This window comes from Thalassophryne amazonica, chromosome 3, assembly GCF_902500255.1.
Source record: "Thalassophryne amazonica chromosome 3, fThaAma1.1, whole genome shotgun sequence".
NCBI classification, from domain to species: Eukaryota; Metazoa; Chordata; class Actinopteri; order Batrachoidiformes; family Batrachoididae; genus Thalassophryne; species Thalassophryne amazonica.
The window spans coordinates 51,255,541-51,274,827 of record NC_047105.1 but is presented as its reverse complement, the minus strand read 5'-3'; the positions used below and the strand labels follow the sequence as shown (position 1 = coordinate 51,274,827).

The window sequence follows — 19,287 nt, the reverse complement described above, 5'->3', positions numbered from 1 at the left end:
ACACGTCATCAGTGAAGAACCTAGGTGTTTCGTGTCTTTGATCTTCATACATCCTCGCCTGGGCGACCCAGCAGGGGGTGAGTGGCATGTTGTTCCATGAACCCCCCCTACAGTTCCACAGCCACCTTGAGGCCCCCTCTGCAGCATTATTCCACCCAAAATGGAAGAATAAATGGAACTGGTTACCTTACCTTTCTTTTCCAAAATATGAACTTAAAATCCAAAGCGTACCAACCAGTGTTACCAAAGTAACTTTTCAAAGTTACTTTTTACTTACTTTATACAGTTACTTTATTAGGATCTGTCGACAACTTGCAACTAATAAATAATGTAACTAATAAGGTACCTAGTAATCATTGGTTACTCTTAACACTGAGTAATCTCAAAATAAGTAACTAAACAGCAAAATAACTAATAGTTACTTTTCTGAGTACTCAATCTTAAAAATAACCACGTTAGATTATGAGTTACTTTATTAGTTACATTCAGCAGCTGTCAACAAGTTGTCCACAGCTGCTAATGAAGTAACTGTGTTAACTAACTATAAAACATAACTGTATAAAGTAACTAATAAAGTAACTTTTCAAAGTTACTTTGGCAACACTGGTACCAACGCACATTTGTGACTGTCACCGTATGCGATCAGACAGCTACATGTGAGTTTAAGGAGATAATAATTTCCATTTTATGTGAACTGGTGTACTCAAATGTGCACCTGATACATTTAATGGCAGACTTTGATGAATGTATAGATAAGCTTCACTTTTACAGCCAGATTTCTTTGGACAAGCCACAGTATGGATACAAGAGCATTTTCAAGTGAAAATGTCTGTACATCAAGAATACAAACACTATGGTACCGTATGGTAGACGTAACTGCAGTGGGCCCTTTTCAAAATAGTGACCATCCAAAAGGTCCAGGAAACTTGATATTTCAAGTTTATCTTATTATTTTATACCTGCTCTTTCAGATATTAAACTTAGTGAGAAGAATTTACTGGGAAAAAAAGTCCTGCTTTGACCATCACACCGCAGACACATACACTCAACAAAAATATAAACGCAACACTTTTGGTTTTGCTCCCATTTTGTATGAGATGAACTCAAAGATCTAAAACTTTTTCCACATACACAATATCACCATTTCCCTCAAATATTGTTCACAAACCAGTCTAAATCTGTGATAGTGAGCACTTCTCCTTTGCTGAGATAATCCATCCCACCTCACAGATGTGCCATATCAAGATGCTGATTAGACACCATGATTAGTGCACAGGTGTGCCTTAGACTGCCCACAATAAAAGGCCACTCTGAAAGGTGCAGTTTTATCACACAGCACAATGCCACAGATGTCGCAAGATTTGAGGGAGCGTGCAATTGGCATGCTGACAGCAGGAATGTCAACCAGAGCTGCTGCTCGTGTATTGAATGTCCATTTCTCTACCATAAGCTGTCTCCAAAGGCGTTTCAGAGAATTTGGCAGTACATCCAACCAGCCTCACAACCGCAGACCACGTGTAACCACACCAGCCCAGGACCTCCACATCCAGCATGTTCACCTCCAAGATCGTCTGAGACCAGCCACTCAGACAGCTGCTGATACAATCGGTTTGCATAACCAAAGAATTTCTGCACAAACTGTCAGAAACCGTCTCAGGGAAGCTCATCTACATGCTCGTCGTCCTCCTTGGGGTCTCGACCTGACTCCAGTTCGTCGTCGTAACCAACTTGAGTGGGCAAATGCTCCCATTCGCTGGCATTTGGCACGTTGGAGAGGTGTTCTCTTCACGGATGAATCCCGGTTCACACTGTCCAGGGCAGATGGCAGACAGCATGTGTGGCATCGTGTGGGTGAGCGGTTTTCTGATGTCAGTGTTGTGGATCGAGTGGCCCATGGTGGCGGTGGGGTTATGGTATGGGCAGGCGTCTGTTATGGACGAAGAACACACGTGCATTTTATTGATGGCATTTTGAATGCACAGAGATACCGTGACGAGATCCTGAGGCCCATTGTTGTGCCATACATCCAAGAACATCACCTCATGTTGCAGGAGGATAATGCACGGCCCCATGTTGCAAGGATCTGTACACAATTCTTGGAAGCTGAAAATGTCCCAGTTCTTGCATGGCCGGCATACTCACCGGACATGTCACCCATTGAGCATGTTTGGGATGCTCTGGACCGGCGTATACGACAGCGTGTACCAGTTCCTGCCAATATCCAGCAACTTCGCACAGCCATTGAAGAGGAGTGGACCAACATTCCACAGGCCACAATTGACAACCTGATCAACTCTATGCGAAGGAGATGTGTTGCACTGCATGAGGCAAATGGTGGTCACACCAGGTACTGACTGGTATCCCCCCCAATAAAACAAAACTGCACCTTTCAGAGTGGCCTTTTATTGTGGACAGTCTAAGGCACACCTGTGCACTAATCATGGTGTCTAAGGTGGGATGGATTATCTCAGCAAAGGAGAAGTGCTCACTATCACAGATTTAGACTGGTTTGTGAACAATATTTGAGGGAAATGGTGATATTGTGTATGTGGAAAAAGTTTTAGATCTTTGAGTTCATCTCATACAAAATGGGAGCAAAATCAAAAGTGTTGCGTTTATATTTTTGTTGAGTGTATTATAACTGAAAGGTTGAGGACTTAATTACTTAAAAAACAATACTTACTGTGAAAAGTAAAAAAAAAAAAAAACACACAAACATCTGCTCATTGATTGGAGACACCTGACTGTGTGCTCACCTTGTAATTGTGCGTGGTTTGAACAGGGAGTTAAAGAAAACACACAGGGCAGGAGGATCAAAATAACCTGGAATAATGCTTTTGGTTCTGTTCTGGAAAGAATCCACGACAGCAGGTGGCGATAACGCGTATGTTGTTTTCTGACTACCAAGAGGAGCCACATTAGAAAGAAGAAGAAGCAGCAGCGGCTCAGGAAGTACAGATGTTTAGTAGATTTTCGTTGCTGAGGGAAAAGAAAAGCTTCTGTCTTCCGGATTTAAAGTCTGTTTTGGCTTTATTGTAATAAGGTAATTGGAGTTCATAGAACTCACCACCACCAAAAGCGGTGCGAGTGTTTGGAAATGGCAACATTTACTTTAGTTTTAGTTTAATTCACCAGTTCTGTAGAACAGTTTGCCAGCTGAAGTCAGGAAGTTTCAAGTCTGTTCTAAAAACATTTTCAGTTTGCAATTAGTGAGACTGTAAAGTTGTACATGTTTGTTGTTTTTAAATCCCGTTTATTTTTTTTATTATTATTCTGGTTATTTTGTGTGCACATTGTTGTATTTTTTTCTTATTACTATTACTGGTAAGCAATTTGAATTCTGAGAACAGTTTATTAATAAAGCTGTTATTTTTTAAGTCATCGTTATTATTTTGTAATCCCTGGTCAAGAGGCCCATGTGGGGGATCTCAAAACTGCTTATACGTTAATCAGTCTGAAGTTAGATACAAATCTGATGTAATTTGGGATGAGTTGCTTGGCCTGCTGCCACCACGGGTAACCAGCTGAAAATCAATCAATGAATTTTAAAACAAGCATTTAATAGCTATGAATGCTGTCAATGTTGTTAGAACAAAAACAGAGCAGATCCAGTCCAACAGAGGTTACTTCACCAGCCGAGGCCGGTACCCATTTACAACTAGGTGGACTGAGACAATGGAAATTAAGTGTCTTGATAGAGGACTATAAGGAATTTAATGAGATGATTTGCAGTAAAAGAGAACTGCAAAAAAAAAAACCAAAAAAAACCCACAGGTATTGTGTCAAAAAGAGGCCAGCAACTAAATGTCAATCTTACTGATAAGTCAAGATACTACAGCATAAATATCAGAGAAACTGAGAAAAAGAAACAAATTCCATAATCAGAAAGCAATGAAAAGTGACAAATGTGTGTCATTTTCACTGTGCAGGCAGGTGATGGCAGAGCCAAAGGTTTGCACCATTGATGGGAAATTAGCTGAAGAATTTGCTGTTCCTTCCCATGTGGATGAGGTGAAAGAGAAGATGACTGCTTTTGCCAGACAACATGAGTCTGCAGGCCGCCGAGTGGTTCTAATCACATCTGGAGGCACCAAAGTCCCGTTGGAGTCTCGCACCGTGCGTTTCCTTGACAATTTCAGCAGTGGAAGGCGAGGAGCTTCCTCAGCAGAGTACTTCATTGAGTCTGGGTATGCCGTTGTCTTCCTGCATCGGCATCGCTCCCTCTACCCGTACAGCCGCACATTCTCAACCATAAACGTTCTTGATGCTCTGCAGTTCAAAAGTGAAAATGAGGACTCCAGTGTTTCTGGTGAGCTGGTGGTGAACCAACAGGTGCTTCCGAACATTGCTCAAGTCCTAAAGAGATACCAAGAAATGAAAGACGCTGGACTTCTTCTGCCCATTGAGTTCATTACTCTGTCAGAGTACCTGCACCTCCTCAAAGCAGCAGCACAGGCACTTAGCACGATAGGTACACATTAAAATCTGTTTTTAGGATAACGTTGCATTTTACACACTTTTACAGTATATTCCTAAAAACTTGCTCTGAAATGCTTGTTCTGCACTTAGGGTCAAAGGCCATGTTTTACTTGGCTGCAGCTGTATCTGATTTTTATATCCCAGCATCAGAGATGCCTGAACATAAAATTCAGTCTTCTGACGGACCCCTTCAGGTGAGTTACAAAGTGGCATTTCAGACTATCTTCTTAAAACAACACTTTTAAATATTGTACATCGTAGACTTAAGCTAGGCTTTCTTAAAACTTATATTTCTTTTAAATATAATGCTGAGATTTGGCTTTTCCTGCAGAGTATGTCAAACCTTCGTTTGAAGCAGAAAACAAAAAACCTCATCTCTGTTCTTTGAATTACAGTGCATCTGGAAAGTATTTACAGCTCTTTACTTTTTCCACATTTTATGTTATGTTACAGCCTAATTCCAAAATGGATGAAATTCATTTTTCCCCCCTTCAAAATTCTACACACAATACCCCATAATGACAATGGCAAAAAAATTTTAGATTTTTGCAAATTTAACAAAAATAAAAAAACTAAAATCACACATAAGTACTCACAACTTATATTATACACAACTATATATACACACACGCGCGTGTTCAAAATAATAGTGTGTTTAAAAAAGTGAGTAAAGCTCAAAGTCCTTAAAATAACTTTTATTTCCATACACACAAATGTGTTGGGAATACTACACTTTCTATTCCAAATCAAAACATGACGAAAAATGTATCAAATTTGTTATTGCTTTACAGAAAGGGAAGAAAAATGATCTCCAATGCTTTAAAATGGCAAAGAAAATGGAAAACCACCTTTCAAATGGATCGAAGAATAGCCAGAATGGCAAAGACCCAGTCAGTGATCAGCTCCAGGGTGATCAAATGTCTAAAGCCCTGGTCCCACTGAATAATGTAGGATGAATAATGAGCCATGTAGCATGTTTTTTTGTTGGGTTTTTTTTGGTACGAGTCCAGTTATTTTAACACAACTTTTAACACAAAGTTAAAAGTTGGATCACGGTGTCAAAATGACTGTGTTTAAAGCTGTGGAAGAACTAAAGCCAAACAAGAAGACGCGCAGAGGTGACTGTCCAGGAATGCAGAACGCCAGCGTCCAAACCAGCGATTTTGCAGACATTAACATACAAACACAAAGTTCAACGTTGGATCACAGTGTCAAAATGACTGCAAGCCGTGGAAGAAATAAAGCCAGCAAGAAGAAGCGCAGAGGTGACTGTCCAGGAACCTGTGGTTCGGTTCTAGCTGGTCTGGTGCAATTAATGACTGTAACACAGGTGAACAGCAGCCTGGCACACGTATGCGCACACCGGCTGGACTGTACTGGAGCATCTATTTTTGGACTGCATTTAAAAATGTGATACCTTGAATGGATGCCGTGAATTGAAAACCCACACTTTAAAGGAACCAAGTGTGTGAGGGCTGGAGGTTTGGACCAAACCCGTGCCTAAACGTGCACCAACGTCGCGTTACATAAATAATAATAATAATACATTTTATTTGTATTGCACCTTACATTTCAAAGAAATCTCAAAGTGCTACAGCAAGGATTTAAAACAGAATTAAAACAGATTTCAGAAACCATTTCAAGTGTTACATGGATCATATGCGGCAACACAAGCCATTCAAGGCTGGATGGGGCTCAAATGACAGGTCGGTCATGGCTCACTAGAGGCTGATAGCACGTGAGATACAGAGGAGCACATGGAGGCGCTTTAAAACGTACATCATTCTTCAAATAATCGCTGACACACCCATGCGTGGCTCATTATTCATGGCTTATTATTCAGTGGGACCGAGGCTTAAAGTTACTGTAACAATTCGAAGATGCCTGTGTGAAGCCAAGCTATGGGCAAGAAGCCCCCCAAAGAGAAATGGTGCAACTTTTTGTGGACTGATGAAAGCAAGATAGTTCTTTTTGGGTCAAGGGGCCACAAACAGTTTGTCAGAAGACCCCCAAAAACTGAATTCAAGCCAAAATACACTGTGAAGACTGAGGCATAGCGGAACAAGCATCATGATATGGGGATGTTTCTCATACTGTGGTGTTGGGCCTGTTTATCACACACCAAAGATCATGGATTAGTTTGAATACATAAAAATACTTGGAAGAGGTCATGTTGCTGTATGCCAAAGAGGAAATCCCGGGACTTTAATCCAATAGAAGACTTGAGGGATGACATCAAAAATGCTGTTTCTGAGATAAAACCAAGAAAATGCAGATGAATTGTGGAATGTAGTCTAATCATCCTGGAATACCTGTTCACAGATGTTGGTCGACTCCATGCAACAGATGTGAAGCAGTTCTCAGAAACAGTGATTATACAACTAATTAGTTCAGCGATTCACAAGAAAGCTAAATCTACAAGCATTTTTCAGTTTATACAGTACAGGTTTGAGTTTGTAAAGACAAATGCAGACATGTTTTTTTTAAACAGCCTAATAGTCCTTTTTCTTCACTTTCTGTAAAGCAATAAAATTGATGTCATATTTTCATTTGCAATAGAATGCACCATGGAGAATGTTATGTCTGCAAGATTATTCAGCATGACCGGTTTTGGTGGTGGTTTAGTGATGGTCGAGGGAGGCCTATCCTTGAAAGAAGGCACAGACCTCTACAGGCTAGACAGTGGCATCCTGACAGCTACAACCCCTGGGAATAATTATGGAATCACTGGCCTCGGAGGATGTTCATTCAGTTGTTTAATTTTGTAGAAAAAAAAAGCAGATCACAGACATGAATCACCTCTAAATTATTTACACGTTATTCACTTTGCGTGTTTTTAGGAATCCGCTAGCTTAGCGCAGCTACTAGCTCTTAGCCGGTTTAGCATGGCGGCTTCTCCTGTCTCTCCTGCACTTTTCTGCTCTGGGTGTGAAATGTCCTTTAGCAGTAATGGTACTTGTAATAAGTGTAGCTTATTCGTAGCTTTGGAGGCCAGGCTGGGCGAATTGGAGACTCGGCTCTGCACCGTGGAAAATTCTACAGCTAGCCAGGCCCCTGTAGTCGGTGCGGACCAAGGTAGCTTAGCCGCCGTTAGTTTCCCTCTGGCAGATCCCGAGCAGCCGGGAAAGCAGGCCGACTGGGTGACTGTGAGGAGGAAGCGTAGCCCTAAACAGAAGCCCCGTGTACACTGCCAACCCGTTCACATTTCTAACCGTTTTTCCCCACTCGGCGACACACCCACCGAGGATCAAACTCTGGTTATTGGCGACTCTGTTTTGAGAAATGTGAAGTTAGCGACACCAGCAACCATAGTCAGTTGTCTTCCGGGGGCCAGAGCAGGCGACATTGAAGGAAATTTGAAACTGCTGGCTAAGGCTAAGCGTAAATTTGGTAAGATTGTAATTCACGTCGGCAGTAATGACACCCGGTTACGCCAATCGGAGGTCACTAAAATTAACATTGAATCGGTGTGTAACTTTGCAAAAACAATGTCGGACTCTGTAGTTTTCTCTGGGCCCCTCCCCAATCGGACCGGGAGTGACATGTTTAGCCGCATGTTCTCCTTGAATTGCTGGCTGTCTGAGTGGTGTCCAAAAAATGAGGTGGGCTTCATAGATAATTGACAAAGCTTCTGGGGAAAACCTGGTCTTGTTAGGAGAGACGGCAGCTCTCATTTCTAGAAATCTGGCCAATTTTCTTAAATCCTCCAAACCGTGACTATCCAGGGTTGGGACCAGGAAGCAGAGTTGTAGTCTTACACACCTCTCTGCAGCTTCTCTCCCCCTGCCATCCCCTCATTACCCCATCCCCGTAGACACGGTGCCTGCTCCCAGACCACCAATAACCAGTAAAAATCTATTTAAGCATAAAAATTCAAAAAGAAAAAATAATATAACACCTTCAACTGCACCACAGACTAAAGCAGTTAAATGTGGTCTATTAAACATTAGGTCTCTCTCTTCTAAGTCCCTGTTAGTAAATGATATAATAATTGATCAACATATTGATTTATTCTGCCTTACAGAAACCTGGTTACAGCAGGATGAATATGTTAGTTTAAATGAGTCAACACCCCCGAGTCACACTAACTGCCAGAATGCTCGTAACACGGGCCGAGGCGGAGGATTAGCAGCAATCTTCCATTCCAGCTTATTAATAAATCAAAAACACAGACAGAGCTTTAATTCATTTGAAAGCTTGACTCTTTGTCTTGTCCATCCAAATTGGAAGTCCCAAAAACCAGTTTTATTTGTTGTTATGTATCGTCCTCCTGGTCGTTACTGTGAGTTTCTCTGTGAATTTTCAGAACTTTTGTCTGACTTAGTGCTTAGCTCAGATAAGATAATTATAGTGGGTGATTTTAACATCCACACAGATGCTGAGAATGACAGCCTCAACACTGCATTTAATCTATTATTATACTCAATTGGCTTTGCTCAAAATGTAAATGAGTCCACCCACCACTTTAATCATATCTTAGATCTTGTTCTGACTTATGGTATGGAAATTGAAGACTTAACAGTATTCCCTGAAAACTCCCTTCTGTCTGATCATTTCTTAATAACATTTACATTTACTCTGATGGACTACCCAGCAGTGGGGAATAAGTTTCATTACACTAGAAGTCTTTCAGAAAGCGCTGTAACTAGGTTTAAGGATATGTTTCCTTCTATGTTCCCTAATGCCATATACCAACACAGTGCAGAGTAGCTACCTAAACTCTGTCAGATAGAGTATCTCGTCAATAGTTTTACATCCTCATTGAAGACAACTTTGGATGCTGTAGCTCCTCTGAAAAAGAGAGCTTTAAATCAAAAACACAGACAGAGCTTTAATTCATTTGAAAGCTTGACTCTTTGTCTTGTCCATCCAAATTGGAAGTCCCAAAAACCAGTTTTATTTGTTGTTATGTATCGTCCTCCTGGTCGTTACTGTGAGTTTCTCTGTGAATTTTCAGAACTTTTGTCTGACTTAGTGCTTAGCTCAGATAAGATAATTATAGTGGGTGATTTTAACATCCACACAGATGCTGAGAATGACAGCCTCAACACTGCATTTAATCTATTATTATACTCAATTGGCTTTGCTCAAAATGTAAATGAGTCCACCCACCACTTTAATCATATCTTAGATCTTGTTCTGACTTATGGTATGGAAATTGAAGACTTAACAGTATTCCCTGAAAACTCCCTTCTGTCTGATCATTTCTTAATAACATTTACATTTACTCTGATGGACTACCCAGCAGTGGGGAATAAGTTTCATTACACTAGAAGTCTTTCAGAAAGTGCTGTAACTAGGTTTAAGGATATGTTTCCTTCTATGTTCCCTAATGCCATATACCAACACAGTGCAGAGTAGCTACCTAAACTCTGTCAGATAGAGTATCTCGTCAATAGTTTTACATCCTCATTGAAGACAACTTTGGATGCTGTAGCTCCTCTGAAAAAGAGAGCTTTAAATCAGAAGTGCCTGACTCCGTGGTATAACTCACAAACTCGCAGCTTAAAGCAGATAACCCGTAAGTTGGAGAGGAAATGGCATCTCACTAATTTAGAAGATCTTCACTTAGCCTGGAAAAAGTCTGTTGCTCTATAAAAAAGCCCTCCGTAAAGGTAGGACATCTTACTACTCATCACTAATTGAAGAAAATAAGAACCCCAGGTTTCTTTTCAGCACTGTAGCCAGGCTGACAAAGAGTCAGAGCTCTATTGAGCCGAGAATTCCTTTAACTTTAACTAGTAATGACTTCATGACTTTCTTTGCTAATAAAATTTTAACTATTAGAGAAAAAATTACTCATAACCATCCCAAAGACGTATCGTTATCTTTGGCTGCTTTCAGTGATGCCGGTATTTGGTTAGACTCTTTCTCTCAGATTGTTCTGTCTGAGTTATTTTCATTAGTTACTTCATCCAAACCATCAACATGTCTATTAGACCCCATTCCTACCAGGCTGCTCAAGGAAGCCCTACCATTATTTAATGCTTCGATCTTAAATATGATCAATCTATCTTTATTAGTTGGCTGTGTACCACAGGCTTTTAAGGTGGCAGTAATTAAACCATTACTTAAAAAGCCATCACTTGACCCAGCTATCTTAGCTAATTATAGGCCAATCTCTAACCTTCCTTTTCTCTCAAAAATTCTTGAAAGGGTAGTTGTAAAATAGCTAACTGATCATCTGCAGAGGAATGGTCTATTTGAAGAGTTTCAGTCAGGTTTTAGAATTCATCATAATACAGAAACAGCATTAGTGAACGTTACAAATGATCTTCTTATGGCCTCAGACAGCGGACTCATCTCTGTGCTTGTTCTGTTAGACCTCAGTGCTGCTTTTGATACTGTTGACCATAAAATTTTATTACAGATTGGAGCATGCCATAGGTATTAAAGGCACTGCGCTGCGATTGTTTGAATCATATTTATCTAATAGATTACAATTTGTTATGTAAATGGGGAATCCTCTTCACAGACTAAGGTTAATTATGGAGTTCCACAAGGTTCTGTGCTCGGACCAATTTTATTCACTTTATACATGCTTCCCTTAGGCAGTATTATTAGACGGCATTGCTTAAATTTTCATTGTTACGCAGATGATAACCAGCTTTATCTATCCATGAAGCCAGAGGACACACACCAATTAGCTAAACTGCAGGATTGTCTTACAGACATAAGGACATGGATGACCTCTAATTTCCTGCTTTTAAACTCAGATAAAACTGAAGTTATTGTACTTGGCCCCACAAATCTTAGAAACATGGTGTCTAACCAGATCCTTACTCTGGATGGCATTACCCTGACCTCTAGTAATCGTGTGAGAAATCTTGGAGTCATTTTTGATCAGGATATGTCATTCAAAGCGCATATTAAACAAATATGTAAGACTGCTTTTTTGCATTTACGCAATATCTCTAAAATTAGAAAGGTCTTGTCTCAGAGTGATGCTGAAAAACTAATTCATGCATTTATTTCCTCTAGGCTGGACTATTGTAATTCATTATTATCAGGTTGTCCTAAAAGTTCCCTAAAAAGCCTTCAGTTAATTCAAAATGCTGCAGCTAGAGTACTGACGGGGACTAGAAGGAGAGAGCATATCTTACCCATATTGGCCTCTCTTCATTGGCTTCCTGTTAATTCTAGAATAGAATTTAAAATTCTTCTTCTTACTTATAAGGTTTTGTCGCCAAGTGCTTGCTCACAGGGGGTCGTTTTGACCATTGGGGCTTTTACGTAATTATTGTATGGCCTTGCCTTGCAATGTGAAGCGCCTTGGGGCAACTGTTTGTTGTGATTTGGCACTATATAAATAAAATTGATTGATTGATTGATGACAAAACTAAAGTCATTTCAAATGGCAACTTTCTGGCTTTAAGAAACACTATAAGAAATCAGGAAAAACAAATTGTGGCAGTCAGTAACAGTTACTTTTTTAGACCAAGCAGAGGGAAAAAATATGGACTCACTGAATTCTGAGGAATAAATTATGGAATCACCCTGTAAATTTTCATCCCCAAAACTAACACCTGCATCAAATCAGATCTGCTCGTTATTCTGCATCTGAAAAGGAGTGATCACACCTTGGAGACCTGTTGCACCAAGTGGACTCACATGAATCATGGCTCCAACATGAGAGATGTCAATTGAAACAAAGTTATCAAACTCTTAAAAGAGGGTAAATCATCACGCAATGTTGCAAAAGATGTTGGTCGTTCACAGTCAGCTGTGTCGAAACTCTGGACCAAATACAAACAACATGGGAAGGTTGTTAAAGGCAAACATACTGGTAGACCAAGGAAGACATCAAAGTGTCGAGACGGAAAACGTAAAGCAATATGTCTCAAAAATCGAAAATGCACAACAAATGAGGAACAAATGGGAGGAAACCGGAGTCAACGTCTGTGACCGAACTGTAAGAAACCGCCTAAAGGAAATGGGATTTACATACAGAAAAGCAAAACGAAAGCCATCATTAACGCCTGAATAGAAAAAAACAAGGTTACAATGGGCTAAGGAAAAGCAATCGTGGACTGTGGATGACTGGATGAAAGTCATATTCAGTGATGAATCTCGAATCTGCATTGGGCAAGGTAATGATGCTGGAACTTTTGTTTGGTGCCGTTCCAATGAGATTTATAAAGATGACTGCCTGAAGAGAACATGTAAATGTCCACAGTCATTGATGATATGGGGCTGCATGTCAGGTAAAGGCACTGGGGAGATGGCTGTCATTACATCATCAATAAATGCACAAGTTTGTGTTGATATTTTGGACACTTTTCTTATCCCATCAATTGAAAGGATGTTTGGGGATGATGAAATCATTTTTCAAGATGATAATGCATCTTGCCATAGAGCAAAAACTGTGAAAACATTCCTTGCAAAAAGACACATAGGGTCAATGTCATGGCCTGCAAATAGTCCGGATCTTAATCCAATCGAAAATCTTTGGTGGAAGTTGAAGAAAATGGTCCATGACAAGGCTCCAACCTGCAAAGCTGATCTGGCAACAGCAATCAGAGAAAGTTGGAGCCAGATTGATGAAGAGTACTGTTTGTCACTCATTAAGTCCATGCCTCAGAGACTGCAAGCTGTTATAAAAGCTAGAGGTGGTGCAACAAAATACTAGTGATATGTTGGAGCGTTCTTTTGTTTTTCACGATTCCATAATTTTTTCCTCAGAATTGAGTGATTCCATATTTTTTTCCCTCTGCTTGGTCTAAAAAAGTAACCGTTACTGACTGCCACAATTTTTTTCCCCGATTTCTTATAGTGTTTCTTAAAGCCAGAAAGTTGCCATTTGAAATGACTTTAGTTTTGTCATGTCTGTGATCTTTTTTTCTACAAAATTAAACAACTGAATGAACATCCTCCGAGGCCGGTGATTCCATAATTTTTGCCTGGGTTGTAGGTATTAGGATGAAATCCTTAGACCCATTGTCAGAACCTACACTGGCGCTGCTGACAAACTTTAGACATGCTGATTTCCTTTTCCAATTTTTTTGTGAGGAGGCCCCGGGGAAGACCCAGGACACACTGGAGGGACTACATCTCTCTGCTGGCTTGGGAACGCCTTGGGGTTCCCCTGGAGGAGCTGGGGGAGGTGTGTGTGGATCGGGAGGTCTGGGCGGCTTTGCTTGAGCTGCTGCCCCCGCGACCCGACTCCGGATAAAGCGGAAGAAAATGGATGGATTTCCTTTTCCAGCAGGACTTGACACCTGCCCACCGTACCAAAACTGCTTGTTTTCTGACAGTGGTGTTCTTGTATGTGATTGGACAGCCAACTCACCGGGCCTAACTGATGGACTTTGGAGTTTGTTTGGTTTTAGATGTCACTGTAGCTTTTGACACTCAGGATCACAAAATTCTTATTTCTGGGTTTGCAAAGTATATCAGTGCTCTTAAATGGTTGATAGCCTACAGGCGTTTCCTGTACCTATGGGGTCCTGCAAGAATCAATTTGCACCCTATAACAAATTATTTTATAAGAACCTGGGCATTTTTTTTTTTTTTTTTTAACAATACTCACACTTTTAAATCACATTAGCTCAGTTGTCAAACCAAGCTTTTCCAGATCAGTTTAATCTTTGGTCAAACATTTCCTCATCTCTTGTAACTCGCTACACACTGGAGATCCAGCAGTCATGTCGAGACCATTTAAAATGGTTCAGAATAAAGTGGCTCAGCGCATGAGTGGCACCTGCAAGCAAAATTAGTTCTCTAACAGCATCTTTTCATTTGCTTTCTGTCTGGTTTAGAATCAATTTAAGGTTGCAGCAAGGAATTTTTAGCTTTTTACCCTTCCAACAAACGAATGAGGCTTTTTCCTGGTTTCATTGAGTGTCATTATTATTTCTCCTCTTCAGCTCACCATGAAAATGGTCCCGAAGATACTCTCCCCCCTGGTGAAGGAGTGGGCACCCCAAGCATTTGTCGTATCCTTCAAGCTGGAAACAGACAAAACCATTTTGCTGGAAAAGGCTCGACGGGCTCTGGCCACCTACAGACACCAAGCAGTTGTGGCCAATGTTTTGGACTCTCGGCGGGGTTACGTGGTGATAGTGACCCATGACACGCAGGTTGAGCTGATCCTCACGGACGAGGATGTTATGAAGGATGTGGAGATAGAAGAGAGAATAGTCAGTAACCTGACATTAGCACACAGCCAGTTCATTTCTTAGCATCTTCGCTGCATGTCCCCTCTGTGTGTTTATGATGCAAATACAAATGTGAGCTTTAACTGTTTGCACTCATACCTGCCTGTTCTACTGACTGGCCACATTGTGTACTAATTAGACTGTATGGCTGTAGAATCTTGCTTTACCGTCTCCTCTCATGTTTAATTATAGAATGAGTGCACTTCAACACAGTGTTCCTCTACTACAACAACAATACAGTTTACTGAAATCTTTTTCACAAGTTTATTCATCATGAGCAATATAGCAGAACTGAAATGAGATGTCGGCTTTATGCAAGAACTGACTGGCGTCCCACTAATAAAAGTACAGTGAAATGATGTCTCATCTTGGTTACTTAAGTTTGACACTCTTCTTGACTCCAGCACGGATACCAGACAACTCTCCGCTGTATCTCGTCTCCTCCCTGCGAACATCCCGGACCTGGTGAAGATAAACAGCTGTGTAAATATTGAAGTTGGTTTATATGTTTAGCTCCTGAACAAACTCCACACTGGTGGTGCCCTCAGTCTCTGAAGGCTTCATGGTGCACTCAAAATGTGTCATGGAAATTCTGCTCTAAATGTGTGGCTTACGAACCTGGCCCTTTCTGCGGATCTTTGCCCGTCTGAACTTCTCTCTGTGCTTGACTCTGGGGTTACGGTCAATTTTCTTCCTCTTTGGTGTGAGTCCTTTGTTCTTTGCCATCTATACAATTGATATAAGAAAACACTGTGTTTTTGAGAACACTTAAAAACAGCGACTGAGCACAACTAGGAATGCAATAAAGCAAAGGAGTAACACTGCCGTGCTGCAATGTGTGACTTCTACATATTTACTCACGTTTACTCTGTGCCACATTATTATAGTGAATACTATGAAATAACACACAAGCAACACGAGCAAGCTGAAAGGAGACAAACTAATCAAACACTGTGTTGTCGCTAATGTGGATTCTTTGATAAGATAAAACAAATCACACCTACAGTAGATCCACTACTAGACCAGTGATCCTTAAACATGTGGGCAACTGCCCCCTAATCAGTCAAGAAGGCACAGGGAGGCAGCGAGGTCATAAATTTAAAACAAAATGCGATTTTCCATTTTGTAATGAAGTTTAAAACATATATAAATATGAAGTTTTTTTATGTAGCGGGTAATAATGCCACTGGATTTAAATTATGTGTTGAATCTCAATTTCTCCAGCATGTCGTATACCTTGTCACTAGTGGAGAATCATAGTGGATATGATTCAGACATAAAGACATGGATGACCTCTAATTTCCTGCTTTTAAACTCAGATAAAACTGAAGTTATTGTACTTGGCCCCACAAATCTTAGAAACATGGTGTCTAACCAGATCCTTACTCTGGATGGCATTACCCTGACCTCTAGTAATACTGTGAGAAATCTTGGAGTCATTTTTGATCAGGATATGTCATTCAAAGCGCATATTAAACAAACATGTAGGACTGCTTTTTTGCATTTACGCAATATCTCTAAAATCAGAAAGGTCTTGTCTCAGAGTGATGCTGAAAAACTAATTCATGCATTTATTTCCTCTAGGCTGGACTATTGTAATTCATTATTATCAGGTTGTCCTAAAAGTTCCCTGAAAAGCCTTCAGTTAATTCAAAATGCTGCAGCTAGAGTACTGACAGGGACTAGAAGGAGAGAGCATATCTCACCCATATTGGCCTCTCTTCATTGGCTTCCTGTTAATTCTAAAATAGAATTTAAAATTCTTCTTCTTACTTATAAGGTTTTGAATAATCAGGTCCCATCTTATCTTAGGGACCTCATAGTACCATATCACCCCAATAGAGCGCTTCGCTCTCAGACTGCAGGCTTACTTGTAGTTCCTAGGGTTTGTAAGAGTAGAATGGGAGGCAGAGCCTTCAGCTTTCAGGCTCCTCTCCTGTGGAACCAGCTCCCAATTCAGATCAGGAAGACAGACACCCTCTCTACTTTTAAGATTAGGCTTAAAACTTTCCTTTTTGCTAAAGCTTATAGTTAGGGCTGGATCAGGTGACCCTGAACCATCCCTTAGTTATGCTGCTATAGACGTAGACTGCTGGGGGGTTCCCATGATGCACTGTTTCTTTCTCTTTTTGCTCTGTATGCACCACTCTGCATTTAATCATTAGTGATCGATCTCTGCTCCCCTCCACAGCATGTCTTTTTCCTGGTTCTCTCCCTCAGCCCCAACCAGTCCCAGCAGAAGAATGCCCCTCCCTGAGCCTGGTTCTGCTGGAGGTTTCTTCCTGTTAAAAGGGAGTTTTTCCTTCCCACTGTAGCCAAGTGCTTGCTCACAGGGGGTCGTTTTGACCGTTGGGGTTTTACATAATTATTGTATGGCCTTGCCTTACAATATAAAGCACCTTGGGGCAACTGTTTGTTGTGATTTGGCGCTATATAAAAAAATTGATTGATTGATTGACACTTCATGATTGGCAGGGGATGGGCGGGCAAAATCATGGTTAAATGTTTTGGTTGACTTTAGGATTTTCAGATTTCAAGATGGGCTGTGGCATTCTTAAATTTAGGAATAGCTGCACTATATAATAAGAATAACTTTTTAAAATTTGGTTGTCTTATCAAATGAGTCAACCTTTTTCACAGATAGGGCAGAGTTGTTCATTATTAAAATGCTCATTTTAATTGTGACAGATTTTAATGGTATATTGTCAAGCATAAAAGTTAACTACTGGCCTGTGTGGAGAATTATGAAATGAAAAACACAAAGATGACCTCATACTGTTGCACACGAGATGTGTTTGCACAAAAAAAGGGACAAAATACCTGAAACACTTCATCTCTTTCTTTCTGAAACACAAAATGTCAAGTGTTGTGTGAAGGAATGACAACATTACAAAGTGGTAAATGCTGTCATATCCCCGTTTTGTTTTGTTTTTTTTGTTTTTTTGCTTTTTTCCTCTGCTGCAGGCCTGAAATGCAGGAATGGGTGTATATTACATGATTTGAAGTTGATCACACAATACATTAAATTTCTTGGCTTCCAGTATGCAATGACATACAAGTCCAAGTAAATGGAAGGATCACTGTGGGGGTTGTGTTTTTAAATTTTCATTTTTTTTTTTTCATGTAACTTTTTCTGATTTGGGGTTGTATAATGATAGTATTTAAAATATGTTTTGACTTGTGCAGCGCTACAAACTGAACTGTGCATCATTTAACTGCCTCACTGCAGAGCTGATAAGCCAGAATAACAGCTGATGAAGCACTATTTGGGGTTTTACTTTTTGGTTGCCATTATAAAAAAAAATTATTTCTTGTTAGCCTGATGCAAATAAATATTTAATAGATGTTAATATTGTTAATAACTGCAAGATATAAAATTATATATTGTGTGTTGAAGCTGCCATAAGGCCCATTTTTTTCTAGGCCTTAGTGTTGGATGTCTTGATCTTGAAAGTTACAACCAGTGGTCAACACAAGAAAAAAGTCAAGGCATATGGAATTGGGCCATTTTTAAATACATCAACAACAAAGAATGCTACTTTTATTGCAAACAACTGCTGTTTTGATGTTACTTTAACAATATAACGTTTTGTATCTACAGGTCCAGGTTCTTTGTCTATGTAATGTGAACATTCATCTTCAAGGTTATTTAAATGTCTTGGGGTTTCAAGTGTAGACTACAACATTGATCCATGCATGAGCATTACTAGCCTTATATGAGTGGGGCTATAAATCATTACCTGGTAAGTGATGCCTCTCTTAACATCTGAATCCATTTCTGTCTCTTCAAGATTATGATCCTCCAAACTGCAATACAGAGAATTTGGCAGTTCAGTTTCTGATTAAGTCTAAGCTGACTTCTGGATTCAGAACTCATACTCACACTTCAGCTTCTAGGTGACTACGTGCATTCTTCCGCTTAATTTTCATGCGTTGCTCCATTTCTTTGTAGAAACTTAAAGCGGCTTCCTCATCCAAATCAGATTCTGAATCTTCAACAACTGTTTCTCCAGATTCCTGCAATAAATTTGGAATCATTAGCAGCAAGGTAGAAAATGATGAAGACAGACATGGTGAAGATCTCAGCCATGTGTTTGACTCCAGAACAGTGGAAGTACTCACCTTTAGTTTTTTACTGGAGACTCTTGTCTTCTTTCCCTCTGCTGGCTTGTTGAAAAGTCTGCCTTTTCTGTCTTTCTGTTCACCAGAAACCAGCTTGAGAAGCTGCGGTGCAAGCTGTGCATCTACTGCACTTGACTCATTGATGAGCTGCAGGCAGGAATTCAACACAGAAGTACAGTTGAACAGATAGATATGATCTCACTGCTCCCATCAGCAGCACTGCAAATGTGTCCAACAAGCATCAAAATGCAAAACCTATCTAAAGTAGGGTTTCTCACAGGGTGGCAATATTACCAGTCATTAGCTGTGGACATACAGTGCATCCAGAAAGTATTCACAGCACTTCACTATTTCCACATTTTGTTATATTATGGCCTTATTCCAAAATGGAGTACAAATTTTATATACATACATACATACATACATACATACATATACATACATACATACATACATATATACATACATACATACATACATATATACATATATACATACATACATATATACATATACATACATACATACA

At 40.1% G+C, this 19,287-nt stretch overlaps 2 protein-coding genes across 2 annotated transcripts in view; one reads left to right on the top strand and one right to left on the bottom strand.

Moving 5' to 3' along the window:
- The first annotated feature begins 2,921 nt into the window (after positions 1 to 2,921).
- ppcs (phosphopantothenoylcysteine synthetase) lies at positions 2,922 to 14,997 on the top strand. Its single transcript, XM_034166253.1, has 4 exons — positions 2,922 to 3,043; positions 3,930 to 4,471; positions 4,570 to 4,673; positions 14,346 to 14,997. Exons 2-4 carry the CDS (start codon positions 3,937 to 3,939, stop codon positions 14,658 to 14,660), a joined length of 954 nt encoding a protein of 317 aa, XP_034022144.1. The 5' UTR covers positions 2,922 to 3,043; positions 3,930 to 3,936; the 3' UTR covers positions 14,661 to 14,997.
- Positions 14,887 to 19,287, bottom strand: part of utp3 (UTP3 small subunit processome component) — an 18,225-nt gene continuing 13,824 nt past the window's right edge. The window contains exons 12-16 of the mRNA XM_034166252.1: positions 18,759 to 18,905; positions 18,520 to 18,653; positions 18,377 to 18,443; positions 15,255 to 15,362; positions 14,887 to 15,098 (exon numbers count right to left, since the gene is read on the bottom strand). Of these exons, the coding sequence (XP_034022143.1) occupies positions 15,009 to 15,098; positions 15,255 to 15,362; positions 18,377 to 18,443; positions 18,520 to 18,653; positions 18,759 to 18,905 (546 nt within the window). The 3' untranslated portion in view covers positions 14,887 to 15,008. The remainder of the gene's footprint in view (positions 15,099 to 15,254; positions 15,363 to 18,376; positions 18,444 to 18,519; positions 18,654 to 18,758; positions 18,906 to 19,287) is intronic.

Coding starts and splice junctions, on each gene's coding strand:
- ppcs (XM_034166253.1), top strand. CDS start 3,937: ATGGCAGAGCCAAAGGTTTGCACCATTGATGGGAAATTAGCTGAAGAA. Junction 4,472..4,569: donor ACAGGCACTTAGCACGATAG/GTACACATTAAA, acceptor TTCTGCACTTAG/GGTCAAAGGCCATGTTTTAC. Junction 4,674..14,345: donor CTTCTGACGGACCCCTTCAG/GTGAGTTACAAA, acceptor TCTCCTCTTCAG/CTCACCATGAAAATGGTCCC.